This window comes from Malurus melanocephalus, unplaced genomic scaffold (genome assembly GCF_030028575.1).
Source record: "Malurus melanocephalus ecotype Western Australia unplaced genomic scaffold, MMel_1.1 scaffold_110, whole genome shotgun sequence".
Lineage (NCBI taxonomy): Eukaryota > Metazoa > Chordata > Aves > Passeriformes > Maluridae > Malurus > Malurus melanocephalus.
In genome coordinates this window covers 625,103-637,734 of record NW_026623342.1, presented here as the reverse complement: position 1 = coordinate 637,734, position 12,632 = coordinate 625,103, and the positions used below count along the sequence as shown (strand labels likewise).

General features: G+C 37.1%; 1 protein-coding gene across 1 annotated transcript in view; it reads left to right on the top strand.

The window, feature by feature from the left end:
* The window catches only part of LOC130575509 (gamma-aminobutyric acid type B receptor subunit 2-like), a 222,246-nt gene extending 210,349 nt beyond the window's left edge, over positions 1–11,897 (top strand). Inside the window, exons 13-14 of the mRNA XM_057369433.1 lie at positions 9,773–9,895; positions 11,883–11,897. Of these exons, the coding sequence (XP_057225416.1) occupies positions 9,773–9,895; positions 11,883–11,897 (138 nt within the window). The remainder of the gene's footprint in view (positions 1–9,772; positions 9,896–11,882) is intronic.
* The last annotated feature ends 735 nt before the right edge of the window (positions 11,898–12,632 follow it).

The window sequence follows — 12,632 nt, the reverse complement described above, 5'->3', positions numbered from 1 at the left end:
ATTATTCTTTTCTACTCCTGCATGATAATTCATGAGCTTTTCTCTGTACTGGTAATATCACAGGGTAAGAAAGCTGCAACTAACCACAGCTGAGAAAATTGACTTATCAATCTAACCTGATTTATCTATGCCTGTCAGGCTGCCATCTGGCAAACTTGTTTTCATCCATTTGGCCTACTAGGTCCTTATAAGATGCTGAAGATGGGTAGGACATTATGGAGATTACCTTTTTTGACAGGAGGATGGGGAAGGGAGGCTGCCAGTACAAGGGAACTTCAGGGCCAAGAGACTGGGAGTGGGAAAGAGACTGAAGAGGAGAAATCAGGTTTGCTGCAAGTGACTTCAACACAAAAGCCTGCCCAGATTTAAAAATAAATAAATAAGGAAAACCTTGGGATTATATACAGGGAGAAGATGTTGAAGATGGAGACTGAATTTGGATTAAATTTCCCCTGGAAACTAAGTTTGAAACAYGGCAAAGACAGGAAGGTCTGTAAGAAGTGATCAAGAAATCTGAGTATGATGGAATGTAGAGCCTGAATGTGGTATTTATGTGGCAAAACTAACTGAGGGACTAGGTCTCATATAAAATTAGGTTAAGATTGAAATTTAGAGGCAGAATGGGAGGCCTGAAAAGCAGGGACGTGGTCTGGGAATGAGAAAGGAGAAAGAGTCAGGAATAAAGTTGAAATTAGGACTGGCCAAAATGATTGYGCAAGAAGTGTGGGCAGAGCATAAAATCTGAACACAGAATTTTGGAATTTCACTGTTCTTTTTTCTATTACTATGTGTCTATAAAACCTGAAGGCAAAATATGTGCCTTGTCTTCCTGTTATGCASTTGTACAGATCCTGATAGCTACTTGTGACTCTTTTAGCTCAAGCTGATGAGGTGTRCAAAGATGTAAAGGCTCTTCTTGCTGATGCGTGCAGCTCTCTCTATAATTGAATTCTGTTTCCATTTTCTTTATGAAAAATGGGCTCATGAAAACGCTAAAAGTTTTATGTTGTGGCCAAAAAGTCAATAATTGAAAAACTACAGCTTGCTAGGATCTCTACAATGTACATTTCTTCTCCTGTGTGGATTGCTAGGACACCAGTGAAGCCTTAGTTTTCTACAGGATGCCACTGTCACGGAGCAAACACAGTGAGTCTGCTCTGAGCAAACAATAAGACTGTGCAATAAAAGAGATGGCTTTATGTTACAATCTCCTTCACTTAAACCAGAAGAAAATGCGTAATGAAAAAGGCAGTAGGAGTTTTGAGAAAGGTGATCTCTTGTATAAGACAGTTGAGTGCCAAATGAAGAAAAGTAACTTTCCAGAATTACTTGTTGTGCTGTAGAAATCACTCTGAKCCTATTTTTCAAAAGTTATTCTTTTGTTTCATTGTTTCTGAGAAACAAGTTTATTACCTGAATAAAGCAGCACAGGAAGACAGACATTTTAGCTCATTGCCTTCAAATTCCATTTTTTAACACAGATCTGGCCACCCCACCTCCATAATTTGTATATTTAATGGTTTATAAGCAGGTGCATAGAAAACTGGGAGGGATAAGAGACCATCCAGGTTTTTCAGGGGATCAGGGCACATAATGTGCTCTGAGCAGCCCCTGGCTCTCATCCCCCAGTCAGGGTGGGCAGCAGCTGGCTGTGTTCTCCTGCCCTGCATGGTCCAGCTTCAGGGAAGCTGCCAGTTCCTGTGATTACACGGTGTCCCTGGGGGGAAAAAAATGGAGAGAAGAAAGCAGCTGGAGGCTACACWGATATGAGTTTATGTGCTGCTGCCTTCTCTTCTCAACTTGTCTCTGTTGATTGCTATTCCCATCCCTCACTTGAAAGCCTCYGAGAAAAAGTTTGTGGAATGGCTGTAATCTCTATGAACTTTTCCGTAAGTTTTTCAAGCCACCTATGGAATTAAGAATTTATTACGATCTATATTTTTGCTCATTAAAATCCTAAAGAGGTTTAAAAAAATTTCCCATTTTCTTAATAATTTAAAAATAGATAAAATAAAGGTCTCCAGATTACATTGGTAGAGGGTTTAGATCACAAGCCACATCTCATTTATTCACTTAAATCCTATGAAAATGTAATTCTGAATTAGCATTAGTGTAGTTCATGTTACCTAATCAGTTCTTTCTGTAACTACCATTATAAAATATTTTATCCAGGTCAGTTTTCAGACTGTAAATATTTATAGTTTTTCAGGACTTAATTTTTTTTCAATCTATCTAGAGCTTTTTGTGTGCACAACAAAAAGTTATATGATGGATTTCCCCCAGGATACACTTGTATTCTACTAAAGATATGTGAGACATCATAAGTCTGGAGCAGAGATTTGTCAAGATCCAAAAATTTGCTTTGGGTAACCATACCAACAGTACAATCTATTAGGGACCATCTGCTGAAAATGAACCAGCATATGGATACCTAAAGAAATGTTCAGTGTTTGGGAGTAAGAAAGAAGACAGAAGTTTGAAATTTGCTTATGCTTAGGATTTTTTTTTTCATTATGAATATTTACCGCTGGATCAAGTAATATCTGATACTTATAGTGCTGTGTAAATTATTCAGGTATGGCTTCATGGTTTATTAATATACAGATACACTACTCCCTAAAGTGATCTAAGTGGAAAACAAATTGTTTTGATTTTTTTCCCCCAAATAGCTACAACTTTAAATTTTAAGTCCGAAGCTTCAAAAATAGTCTGTGTAATCTTACAATCCAAACTTAAATGCAAAATAAGCATCCTGGTTTTCATAAGATCTTATCAGACAAAATCCCAACCCAGGAACAATAGGAATCACATTTCTAAAATTTACATTCATATAAATATGGAACGTGGACTTAAATCTCAAGCTCCTGTCACAGAAAGAAGCTGAGCTAATGAACTGTACATCTAGGAGAAAAAATCTGCTTTTGAAGTAATTTATGTATGAAAATTTCTGCATGGTACAGTTTGATAAGGCTAAATCTCAATAGTGACAAAAACAACTAAAACTCTATGTGAAATGTAAGTGCTCCTAAAGGGTGCTACAACCATAATTTCTATGTRTTATAAGACTATTGGATGACAGAGAAATAAAGAGCATGTCGCTATACAGTATGAGGCAATTTCTTCCTGAATAGCTTKAAATTGGATTGTAAATGTAATCAAGTGCATTGATGTTCCCAGCTATTTGGTAACGATGTAGAGTGCTTTCCCACAGAAATTTTTCATTAAGGAAAATATTAAAGTCTAGGTATTTTAATGTTACATCAAACAAAATCAGAATATTTCTTCTAGAACATTCAAATCCTTCATGCACWTTTTTCTTTTTTTCATGAAGGTTTGGGTTCCTTTTAACACTAAAGATGAGAATTCATGAGAATTCACAGSTCTCGTAGAAATTCCTTTACCCTTATGGGCCATGTGATCTTAGGCTCAACAAGTACATTTTTCTTGAAAATTTGTGTTGATGCTGTGTTGGTGGGATGTGCTGCTCTCTCGAGGCAGTGTAACTTTTTTTTTTTAATCATGGTACTGAGCAGAAGTTAACACAAAGTTGAGGTTTGTTTCTAAGATTGTTTTCCAGAACACCTGCAAGAATGGTTGGTTCTAATGCTGTCAAGTTGGATTTCTTAGTGCYATTTTTAGGCTAAAGCATATTTTATTTTTGTCCTTTCAAAAGAGTTTTCTGAAAAACAGTCATTTTATATCACTCTGTGTGCTTGTTATGGTTGGATTAGCAACGCTGGTAAAACAATCACCTCTCCAATTCTCTAGTGCATTGTAGTCATAACTGAGTCTTAGGCTTTCAAAAATGAGGATTTTTACAACTTTTTTTAACTTATCACTTAATCCGTCTCCATCTCTAACCTCCAGAAAGTTTCTATCTTCTGCTTCCCCTAGGGAGCATCACCACTAGGATGTTCCCCCTYTCTTATATATGAGTTGGAAAAGAGGAAAGGTATCTTCTAACAGAAAAGCTTCTCCTGGCAGCAGGGAATAGAGTCAGCACATGCACGTTTGCAATACCATTATTGGGAGGGGGAATCTGCCCAGTGATGCAATTATCCTAAACAGGAGTCACCAAAGAAGGCACRTTTGAAATATGTGTTTTAGCAGGCTAGTGACTGTAGCTATTTGATTCTCAAAACCCAGGTTCTTGATCATTATTCATTATTGTCAGGAGTACCACATGCTCCACTGTCCTGGAAGGCAGTAAAAATCATCAAGTTCTTAGACTAGGGGTGTCACAGTAGATCCTCAGGGGAAACAGAAATGTAATTTATATATATATATATATATATATAAGTAGATATACAAATCTTCCATCAGATCAGTCTAAATACCTCTAAGAGAAGAAAACCTAGCTTTTACTCTGTGGCTTATTGGTCAAAAAACCTTCCTACTCTGACATACGTTTTTTTAAATGTTAGCATTCACTCGTTAAAACTAATGTAATTGCAGCTTGAGGTATTGCYAATACTAATCACAGAATAGGTTATAGGAAGGACTCATAATAGCTGCTGAAAAAAAACATTGTGGAGTTATTGGGAACAATGCATAATGTGTTTCCAACAGTTCCTTTTTTTCTCATTCCATTACACAATAGAAATTAAGAATGTATTACAATATAGTTMTCTAAAATATTAATGGCTTTAATAACTGTGAGATTGAATCTCTCTCAGCCCACACACAGCAGAGTTCACCCACYCACCACTGACTGCATCACCGCCCTCCTGGCACCATCTGACCCACTTAATGCAGGAGAGCCAAAGGTGTCCTTAGCCATGCTGAGACAAATGACAGGCCAGTCCATGCACTGGASAGTGTCCTGAAGGCAGGTTCAGGAGTGGTTTCATGGTCCCTTTTGCAGCCTTGCAGACTTTACAATGTTTTTCCCTGCAAACTTTATTTTCTTTCTTTGCCCTCCAGTTCGGAGAGAGGACTCCCATCAGCAGGATTCCTGTGTGTACCAGGGAGAGGAATATTTGGTTTTGGATTTCTGAGGGCTTTTATAATTGATGTCAGTCGTATTCATTTAATTGACTAGGTCTAGGAAACTTCACAGAGGGATCCTTTAWAGAGAGTTTCTCTCTACAGATTCCRTCCCAGGAGTCTGGGGAAGAGACAACTGAAAAAAAAAGTTAATTAATAACATTAAGTGTTTATGCAGCTAGTGCCAGAAGGCAAGGGACAGATCTGTCAGCTAGACTAGAAAGAGTWGATCTACATAAGAGAAACCAGAATTGCCTTCTTAAACAGAAAATAACCCTACATTTTAAATTAAAAAGAAAATATATATATTTWTATMAAAACCTATGAAWAAATAGAAAAGCRTWCCCAGCCTTTATATGTTTCTATAAATTCAATTAAAAACCAAMCAAACAAACCAACCACAAAGATTTAGCTAATATAGCTTTAAATTTAGAGGTGTTTCATTCTGACAAATCAAGGTGACCTGGTAACGGGGAAACTAAGAAAAGACAGGAGTAAATTAACTCTTCAGCCAYGCTGGGAAGCTGCTTGTGAAACTCAGAGAGTACAAAACTTAGGTTGCATCCTGGAGAAAAGGGTAAGTCTTCATATGCAAGACTTTTTCTTCCTGGTTTAGAATGTAGTTCAGCTTAAAGGTCTATGTCATAAACACTTTCAGAGTTGGTTTCTAGGAAGGTAAGAAATAACAAAACACTTTTCTTAGCCATAACTATAAAAAACAAACAATGTTTAGTTACTGTTGATTGCCAGATTGCCAGGTGATCCCACAAACTGGTGGATGATAGGGTCCTCCAGGACACAATGGATATGCTTTAAGAAGCAAATGAAAAAAAAAGCCCAGCAAAAGGTTTGTGCAGTAATAACCAAAAGGACAGCTGAAGTTACTGTGGCAGGTACTACAGCCTGTGATAGTTCCAGAAAATTTTCAAGAGTTTCCACGAGAAGAGACTGTAGCCCAGAGCTTTAGACAGATTTTATATCTCCTGTGATCAGACCACCGGGTCTGTGAAGAGTAAGGACTTTGATCTGTCCTCTTGGTCATGAGTTTTCAAAATAATTTTGATTTGCTCATACAGCAGTGTTGCTGAGAAGAAGGTGACCTACCAACTTCTGTTCTGAGTGTATCTGTTTTGAGGACAGATCTCTTCATATCCAGATATGTAGTCCAGACTGGTAGCAGTGGCATTTATAACAGTGTGCAGATCTGCCAGGATGAGACAGATTCACCTATCCAATCACAGATGGTACAAAACATGACTCACAGATGCTGCTGTGTGAGAGCTTGGCTTCAGCAAGGATTCAGGAGCACTTGAAAAAATGGATTTTATTAGCTACCATGCATTTCTCCAAAGGCTGATTTACTGTATGCTAGAAGGAAAATGAAAAGGGGAAAAAAATGAAACCCTTCCTCTTAAAGAAGAATTACATATTTGATTGTGAGGAGCCTCAGTTGTTCGTGACTTTCTTTTGTCAGACAGAGAATTTGTTGGATTCACAAGATCTGAGTCAAGACTCCTTCAGTGCATCTGGTGTTTCCCAAGGAGTGAATGTACTGAACTTAAGGAGCTCTGACARGTGGGAGTGGCTGGGCTTCCTGCAGGTGGAAAGGGGAGAGCAGCAAGTCTTTTAGAAATGCTGTTGGTAAAATACCAGTGGCATTTCTCAGGGCAAATCTCTGTTAGGACAAGCTGCTAATGACTGGCCTGAAGTGAAACATAATTGAACCTCTCTGTTTTTTTTTGAAATAAGCATTTTGGTGGAGAGTTTTGCTTCAGAGCTGTGCTCCAGCAGTGGTTTTGCCAAGGACAGACCAGGACAAGGCCAAGCACAGTGCTGTGATGGCTGTGGGATGCAGCCCTGGGTGCCCTGCATTCACTCTTCTCACCCCACAGCAGCACCAGAACCACGGTGTTTTACAGAGCTCATCACAACAGTGCAGGTCACTCAGGTTATCTGATGGGCTTTCTTGTGCTTGCTCTTCTCCTGGCTGTCTGACAGGAGAAAGGTGTGAATAATACCCACTGCCAGTGACAGCTCTTGTTATACAACTCTCCTTCTGTCCAGAAAAGGGCAGAGAATGCAGGGAAAAGATACTTGCAAGAGGTATCCAAGGAAGAGCTTCGCTGTTTGCTGTATCTCTACTTTTATTTTTTTTATAAGAACTACCTGTCCTAAAAAGGTGACCAAACTTACAAGTGAACTATAATACTGATTTGCAGTAATGTRAGGTCGGGTATGAAAGACAGATGTACAAGAGCAAGGAGAAGTGATGTGATCACATTAGCAATGTGATCATGAATAGGAAGTGATTTGTCTTGATCTTGTGACTGGATTATCAGTATTACTGCTTTTAATAATATCCYTACWCTCCTTTGCTTCTGGGATTGMTGTACCAGTTTGATATTGCCAGGGGTTGGTAAATMTGCATTCAATGCAACCTTACTTTCAGTATTTATATAGTCCATACAAATATGGAAGACAACAAGCTACTTACCTATCCTAGGTAAAATGTGTACTATTGTCATTAGAATGATAAGATATTTGGGTTTTTTTTTTTTTTCAAGGAACCTTTTTGGCATAGGAGAGCAGAGGGAGACATTTCTATCAAGATGTTTTCACATAGCTTTAAGTTTGTCAAATGCCTATTTTTAGCTGAAGTTAATTGTCTTCATCTCCTCTTGGGGAGCAGGGAGTGAGGAAGGGAAGGACATGTTTCAGAACACTTAATTTTTCTGACCCTAAATTGTACCTAAGATAGGTGGGATGAATTGTTCTTTAAAGGAAAGAAAGTTGAGTTGTCTACATTTCATCTAAATCCAAATTCTCTTTGGACTTCACTCCCATGGTTTTCTCTTCCATGTGTCCACTCATAATAGGAGCAGTGTGTTTCACACAAGGCCTGTTTGCAGGCATTAAAGAGAAAATTAGAAAACCCAGCAGAGGATATTTTTACAGAGGCTAACCCACTCATTTTCAGCTTCGATTGCCACTTGATAAACAGCTAAAAGGTCCGACACAGTTCTGTTTTCCCAAGGAAGAAGAGGGACCAAGCTGTGTCTGACAGTCTTTGCTTATTATCTGCTTTCACGTTATCTTTCTGAAGAAATGCATTTGAAGAGCCTTCCTCCCCCTGCACATCACACCAAGGCACCTTTTCCTTCCTAAGTTCTGCTTGCCAAATCATCCAGCAGCAGGACGTGTCACCATGAAAGCTGCACCCTCCCCCTTCACCTGCCCTCTGCAGGCATTCCTGTGCTGWCTCTGAGATGGATCTACTGTTCCATTACTGCTGCAAACATGTGGAAAACATCATTTTCCAGTCCTTTATGGTGATGGTAGCTACATGGATTTAAATAACTGGTCTCAGGAAATGAAAATAATGTATTGAGTCCTTTAGCTCATTCTGATTGCTGGCCTTTATTTTGCTCCTAGTTTGCACCCAATTATCTATAAAATAAACCAGCAGATTAACAAGAGGTGGTGCACAGTGTTGCCGAACCATCTTTCAAAATAAAAAAGGTATCACACMAAGCAATGAAAACCAGACTTTCTAAAGTTCTTCTTACATTATTTCACATTTTCTTCATTTTTATCATTTCCTTCAGCTTGATAAGAATTTAATGCAAATACAATTTATTCTATGCAGGAATACTAACCTTGCTTTTATTAAGATTAGCTGACTCTTCTGGATTTTTAATGCATTTTCAAATTTCATCAAATTGAACTGAAATAATCACAACTTTATTAAGCTTCTCAGGCTTAATATTTCTGAATATTTCATTTGGATTAAGTCAACTGTTTCCAAGAATGAAAACTTGAGAAAAAAAAAATGTGGRTTTGTTCATGTTAAAGCAATTTGGCAATAACTTTTGACTATTGGATGAGTGTTCTTAATAATAGAAATGCATACTAATTAAGAAACCATGACCATAGGCTCAAGAGCACTGAAATAAAATTAATTTAAGCCTGATATTTCAACATGCTTACAACTTTRCCACTGAAATAATGTAATTGCATTATTTTTGTAGTTGTGTTTTTTTCTGTGTTGCTATATGTACAACAGTAGAAATGGCTTAGGGATTGCATGCAGTTATAAAAGACTGTAATACATGGTTTGGCTTGATATTTTTATCAGCAATTCTTGTTTTTCTTTTTTTAACCTAAAACCCAAGCAAAATTAAAAGCATGTTTTACCCTGGATGTGCATTAAAGCCTCTGACCTTTGTAATATAGAAAAAATGCATAATTCCTTACTGCTCCCTGGGTAACACAGGCAAATATTAAATACATAGACACAAAAAAACCCTCCAAAATAAATTTTTTATAACTTCTGTGTATTCCATGTCCAAGAAGGTTATGAAGAAATCAACACTAAATCTTAGTAAAAACTGCCTCAACTCTTGCTACTCTGAGGGGCTGATGAACATTTTTTCACATTTGCATGCATAAACACAGTAGTGACTCCCTARAATACATTTTTCACATTTTCTGGGATTTAACATTAAACCCGGATTTCAATATTACCATTTAAGAGTGCTTCCAAAGTCTTTTTAGAAGTTGGAAAGCACTTTAGATRCTTCTAATAACCATGAAATGAACTAAAATAATTTGTCTTGCTTTCATCTTTCTRTATATTTTTTTCTCTGTTCTTTGTTAAAAACCTKTATTATTAGCAACCTGTGTTTTTCTCTCTATATAGGAATAAAGCTGTACAGGGTCTGTCTATGGCTCATGGGAATCTCCCTGCTTCTTTTTTCTTTCCTTTTTTTTTTTTTTTTCTCTCCAGATCATTAAAGACCAGAAGCTACTGGGGATAGTTGGAGGGATGCTACTGATTGATCTTTGCATCCTGATTTGCTGGCAGGTTGTGGATCCTTTGAGGAGGACAGTGGAAAAATATAACATGGAGGTATGTCCTCAAGCCCAAGGGATGCTTATGGTTGCATATCAGTATCTGTGGCTTTCTGTAAAACCAAGCTAAAGATGCACTAGGTAAAATGAAAGCAAATCAAGCTGTGTATTTTGGGGGAGGAAGGGTTCTGGTTTTTAAAACCAAACAGAAAAGAAACAACTKCAACCAAAAGAAATGGTRTATGTAGTTGCYGGTGCCACATTTCTGTCACTTGTGAGAGATTTTATCTGAAGGATTTGTAAACACAGGAGAGTCCTCTGCTAAGACTCTCTATYAGAGTCTGTTGCAATAAATAATAGATTATCAGAACCCATTAGTGGATTTCAGTAAGAGCTCATTCAAGATAAGTGCAGGAGAGGTCACTGCTTAGACTGCATTCTTTGTGGAGATGGCCAGGAATTATGTTACCTACTRCTGTATTTATTTTCAGTATTTTATGTGCATGCACCCACAGTGATTGCTCCTCTTTTAATGGCATTCCCAGAAAGGTCACACCAGTGCTTTTGATGGGCAGGAGGTAAAAGCTTAATGCCAACTGTACACGCTTTCCAGCACTCTGTTTGGTTTCTAGAAGTGGAACTGAAGTAGAGCTTTCTGGAGAAACTGACAGCAAGAAACATGGAGGCAACAATTCAGAACTAGGAAAAAAAACCCATCTGTTTGTAGAATTGCAGTGTTAGAGAGTTTGTTGCCTCCAACATGAAAACTGGTGATATCTGAAAACTAGATCGTATGAGGACACTCTAGAAGTGTTAGTCTCTTCTCCAATACTTGTCAATCAGTAACAAAAARTTGTTTTCTCTTCTGATGTTATCATTTGCAAGAAAAGATATGCTATTTTACTTCACTGCTTTTGCTTTATTTTTACTTTGCACTGTAGCTCTGGAATTTTATTAGAAAAATACGTTGCTTTTTCTTTGAATATAATTTGTAGAAGATACYGTAGAACAATGCCTCTTAAACTGCAAGGAATGCCATTGAAGAAATCATTTTAGAGTSTGAAAAGATTTCTCTTACTCATTCCCTAGTTTGAAAGACTTCCCAGCTAATTAATACAGTTATCAATAAAAAATGGAAAACATAACTGAAATTTGTCTTCTGGAGACACTTCTGGCCCSTGTATGTATAGCTTGAAGCCATAGCAGCTTGTTGAGAGCCTTGTTTACTTCATTTTTCTCCAACTATATTTTAAGTGATTTTTCAATTGTCAGTATTGTTAACAGTTTCTCTGCTCATCTAAACCCAAACATATTATCAAGKAGTCACAAAATCCAATTAAAATACTCTCAGATGGAAGGAATTGTACTTTTTACTTTTGTTACAACTAAAAACCTTGATATTTAGTCTTACWTGATTCTTTTGAGTAAAATGTCCCTAGGCAGCACTGGTAACTGTGAAGTTACCAAACCACAAATACCATATATTTGAAAAAAGATGTTTACTGCAGTTTTAAATTATTTCAATTTCTATCTGAACTTCTCAGTGTATATTCTTTGATCATCTAATATATAACACTAAAAACTTAGTGTGTTTTTTTCATATTTGGGGCTGCCCAGACCACTTTACAGTGGGCTTTACAGAGCTTCCCTAAACTTTGTATAAGAACTGAAATYCTCCTGGAATTTTATAAGCCCATGCAAAGTGGCATTCACTGAATAAGAATGTTTAATATTTGGAGCCCTCAGCATAGAATTAGAGTTCTTAACTGTTACTATAAATTGCACAGAATGTTTTTTAAGCTGATGGATTTGAGGTGGTAAGGAAATAAAAGTATTGTGTTAGCAAACATCATCATTAAACTATTGTACATGCRTAAAATATGTTATTATAAAAGCAGTGATGTGAACTGCAGTTTGCTTTCCTGAAGCACACCTCTTTAGGTCTCCAAAACTCCTGAGTAAAAGGAAATTACAATTGTCTTTGCTACTATTATTATAAATGTTGTGTTRTTATTGTTGTTTTTATGTTATTTTTTAATGTTTAGGTTGCTGAAGTGTAATGGTGAATTCTTTAGCTGAGTTTGATTGAGCACATATTATCTTTTCTGTATTTAAATATTACTTGCCGCATAGTAAACACTACTGGTGGCAAGTTTCTGTTTTTATTTCAGGAATATTTTGTAGTGGATATTTCTTGTCCACTTGCTTCTGTGAAATAATTTTAAAGGGATTATTTCTGTCAGTTAATGCTAATTCCAGTGATAAAGACTAAACTAAATGTGGGTTCCAGAGTCATGGATGCAATCAGTCATTCTAGCTAATGAACCATTTGAGTGCTCTTTATGAATACTCATCAGCTTCCTACGTGATAGTTCTGCATTTGGCTTCTATCAGGTGGCCCTCTGCTAACAGTGWCTTTATAAAAATGTCAGTCAAAGTAACCAAGACAAGGAACCTAAAGACTGGTAATGTCCTGTGCTGTTTGTTGTTATTCACAAAATTGTTCATTTCAATGAATGAACAGCAGTAAATTATCAAAAACTTTTAAAAGAGTTCTTAAATCCAGAATTTTAAAATCCAGACTGCTTTTCTGGAGTTTGCAAAGTCCATGCAGTCCATGCATGAAAAGCTGAGGGTAGGCAGTCTAAATCTAAAAATAATAAAGGGAAGTGAAGGCCTTTGTGGATACTCTCCGGTCCTTACAGAAGACAGAAATCGTATGGGATGCTGAATCTGTCAGCTTTCAGACTGGTTTCTGGCATCCTGACCCCACAGGTATGTTTTCTTTAGGAAAA